Source organism: Pyrus communis, chromosome 17 (genome assembly GCF_963583255.1).
Source record: "Pyrus communis chromosome 17, drPyrComm1.1, whole genome shotgun sequence".
NCBI classification, from domain to species: Eukaryota; Viridiplantae; Streptophyta; class Magnoliopsida; order Rosales; family Rosaceae; genus Pyrus; species Pyrus communis.
Genome location: NC_084819.1, coordinates 12991973 through 12993537, shown reverse-complemented (window position 1 = coordinate 12993537; position 1565 = coordinate 12991973). Strand labels below are relative to the sequence as shown.

Here is a 1565-nt window from a genome sequence, read left to right as displayed (position 1 = left end):
GTTTAAAAAATTTATCACTCACCCATTTATGAAACATCAAATGGGTTGTTGACAACTCTCCAAAGGTAGATTCTTGGCAACTTCTTGCTATATAATATTGTAATTTATCAATGTAAGCAATATGGTCCAATAAAACGTTTGTTAATTTGGTTGTTTTTGACCAAAAAAAAATTGGTTGTTTATAATTTTTAATTAAATTTCGAAGAACAATAACACCATTATGTGTAGTATGAACTCATACTGGTTTAAAGAAAACTTTTATGACTCAACCACTCCACTACACTCTTTGTCAATACTCACCAAGCAAATAAATAAATAAATAAACTTTGGTTAAATCTTAAAAATCTCTTAAAAGTCATACTTTTTTTTAACCTACACTAAAGAAGTTCAAAACAGTAGCAAAATGCCAAAATGTTCTCCATCAATAAGCAAAAATCCTCTTCAGTGTTTTAATTTTCTTTCAGTGATTTTAATCAATTATATTTGTATGTGTTAGACTCTGATTACATTAAAAAAAACTAAATGAGAATTAAAATTTAAATGCAACATCATCTGGTGTGTAATACAGATCAAAAACACGAACAGTATGAGTTTCAAGTTTCAATCTTTAACCCCCAAATATTATATATATATATATATATATATATATATATGTGATATCCACCAGCTACCCAGAAATATATCAAAATTCAAATTTCAGATGGTCTTCAAATTATAGAAATCATAGATTAACTACTAGTTCCTGGCATTTATCTCAAACCCTAATTCTCACTACAGATACAAGTTTACAACTTCTGTCGGCGAGTTTTTGAAAAACTTCGGAAAAGAAAAAGAGAAAAAGAATTAAGCCACCAAAATCCCAGAAAGAATTAATTGTCAAACCATGGCAGAAGCATCAGGCAAACCTTGTTGCAGATCATCACTGCCTCTTACTCCAGCAGCCGCCGTCCGATTATCACCATTACTCCGATCAACGGCGACTGAAGCTCGACAAATGGGGCAGTTGGAGTGATCCTTAAGCCACATGTTTATGCACAGAGAGTGGAAAGAGTGTTTGCAGACGCAGAGCTGCCGGAGCTCTTCGCCGTCGGCAAACAGAGACAGGCACACAGGGCACTCTGTTCCGATTTCCTTAACGTGGGCTTCCTTCTGGTACTTGAGCTCCGAAATTACGTCGGTTTTGTTTTGGGTGTTGGGTTCAGTTTGGGTGGGGCCGGGGGCGGTGGTGGAGGTCCGGTGGGGTCGCCGGCGAAAAGGGTTTGGAGGGAACTTGATGGCGAAGAAGAAGGCGTAGACGAGAGCAGGGATGGTGATGATCGCGATGAGGCCGAGGATAAATTCAAGGGCGGAGAAGTCAACGCTCCGAGGCGGTGCTGGGAAAGGTGGCGGTGGTTTGTTTAGAAAGGTGGGTGCGCTGTCCATGAGGAAAGGTGGCGGTGGCGGTGGTTTGTTTAGAAAGGTGGGTGCGCTGTCCATGAGGAAAGGTGGCGGTGGTTTGTTTAAAACGGGGGGTGCGCTGTCCATGATGAGAGAGAGAGAGAGAGAGGTGAGGTTTTGGGGTTCTA

At 39.8% G+C, this 1565-nt stretch overlaps 1 protein-coding gene across 1 annotated transcript; it reads right to left on the bottom strand.

Moving 5' to 3' along the window:
• Positions 1-678: 678 nt before the first annotated feature.
• On the bottom strand, positions 679-1565 carry LOC137723513 (RING-H2 finger protein ATL33-like). Its single transcript, XM_068462712.1, has one exon. It carries the CDS (start codon positions 1522-1524, stop codon positions 877-879), a length of 648 nt encoding a protein of 215 aa, XP_068318813.1. The 5' UTR covers positions 1525-1565; the 3' UTR covers positions 679-876.